Consider the following 1,832-nt stretch of genomic DNA (forward strand, 5'->3'; position numbering starts at 1 on the left):
ATTCTCCCACTAATGCATCATTTTAAGAAAATGTCATCTAAATATTGTACTAAAAAAATCATTTGACATATTTCTAAAATGAAACTGATACCGGTACTTGGATCAAAAGCTACGATGTGTTACTTTAAGAACGTTTTTCAAAAAGTTTTTCTTTTCCCTTTTACGACGATGTGCTACTTTGTGTTTGACCTCGTAAACTTGTTTTTATGTGATTAAATTTTAAAAGGCTGAATTGACATAGGTATTTCAGCATCATGTTTTAGTGTAATTCTCATTAAAAGGGTGTTATTTTTGTCCTTAGGTGATGACAGCAGTGCCAGGTCCTGGTGTGGTGATTGACTACACCAAATCTGATGCCTGGGCTGTGGGGGCAATCTCCTATGAGATATTTGGACTGCATAACCCTTTTTATGGAGCCGCTGGACTGCAAAGCACAAACTATCAGGAGAAGCAGCTCCCTCCTCTGCCTGCTCGCGTTCCAGCCGATGTGCAGTTAGTTATAAGCCTGCTTCTCAGAAGGAACCCAAAAAAGGTAAGGAAGGTGTGACGGTGAGATGATTGTGATACAGATGTTGGTTCTGCAGCATCATAATTAAGATTTCTACTGAAACCTGCTCTAACTGCATGATCTTCCTCCTCAGCGTCCAAGCGCTCGTGTAGCAGCCAACATGCTCGCCCTAAGCCTCTGGGGTCGCAGGGCCCTGGCCAATCAGGACAGCGCTGGCATGAGAAAACTGGCTGATTGGCTGCTGTGCCAGTCTGCTGTGGTTCTCCTGCAGGGCTGCAGTGGACCCAGTGGGAACAGAGTGGAGGCGGAGCTACAGAGGAGCTTTCTGTCAAACCTAGAGCTGGAAGACCTGCGCGCTGCTGTAGGCTTCCTCCTTTACGGGCGAGAGAAAAGCCACGCCTGCATCATGTTTGCATAGATTCACACTTTAAATTACAACCTTAAAGTAAAACTCCCTCATCTGCTGTCTGCATTACTCCCACTAGTTAATAAACTGTGAGGTGTTATGTCTAATATCCATCAGTTTGAGCACTTTTTTCTGTTTGCTGTGTTTTTAATTGGTGTTATACACAATATGCCTGCAAAAATCTTTAAATAAGTTTGACTTGTTGTGTTCAAGAAAAGCTTCCAACAACCTTCATGAAAATTGCATCATATCTAACAAGTACTTTGCATTGATATTTTAAAAAAAAATGCCACCAGTGTCCCTGCATCTAGTTTTCATTAAAGTATTTCCCCCAAAACGAGTCATCGGTTAATGGAAAGTACTGGTGGCTGCTTGTTTTTTTTGTTTTAAGAGTTGAAAACCCTCAAACCTGCAGTCATTTTTAAACCCTAGTAAAAGTTTAGGTTAATGGAGATATTTTAAATTAATTAATAATACTAATTTATTGTTCTGTGTGCTTTATTTGAAGCACATGGAAACGTCGGGATGACAGGCTTTGAGTTGTTTTCCTGTTTGCACTTTATGTCCAAGTTTGCACATTGTTGGAACTCTTTAAAAATAACTTAAACTTCAATTTCAGATGTATTTCATCAACGTACTAATTTTAATTACAAGAGTTGGTGGCTGTAAATGTTCAATAAAGAGCAATGCATATTTTTCAAATATGTAAATATCATGTCTGAAAATAAAAATCCGGGGGTCTGCCCGTCTTTATTTTGAAGGAAAGTGATCTTTGACTTGTTTTTTTGTCTTGATGAGAATAGGTAGTTTAATGGAGCTGCCTTACCTGTTAATGCTTCAGTTCCATAGTTTTCCTGTGGACTTTTCTCTTGAATATAAGCAAGCATAAAACAGCTTTGTACCCCTCAAACTACAGAT

General features: G+C 39.4%; 1 protein-coding gene across 1 annotated transcript in view; it reads left to right on the forward strand.

Moving 5' to 3' along the window:
* Nucleotides 1-1,393, forward strand: part of pink1 (PTEN induced putative kinase 1) — a gene marked incomplete at its 5' end in the record, with an annotated part of 5,717 nt that extends 4,324 nt beyond the window's left edge. The window contains 2 exons of the mRNA XM_015391037.1: nt 302-532; nt 642-1,393. Coding sequence (XP_015246523.1) covers nt 302-532; nt 642-926 — 516 coding nt within the window. The remainder of the gene's footprint in view (nt 1-301; nt 533-641) is intronic.
* Between the last annotated feature and the right edge of the window lie 439 nt (nt 1,394-1,832).

This window comes from Cyprinodon variegatus, unplaced genomic scaffold (assembly GCF_000732505.1).
Source record: "Cyprinodon variegatus isolate N-32 unplaced genomic scaffold, C_variegatus-1.0 Scaffold522, whole genome shotgun sequence".
Classification (NCBI taxonomy): Eukaryota; Metazoa; Chordata; class Actinopteri; order Cyprinodontiformes; family Cyprinodontidae; genus Cyprinodon; species Cyprinodon variegatus.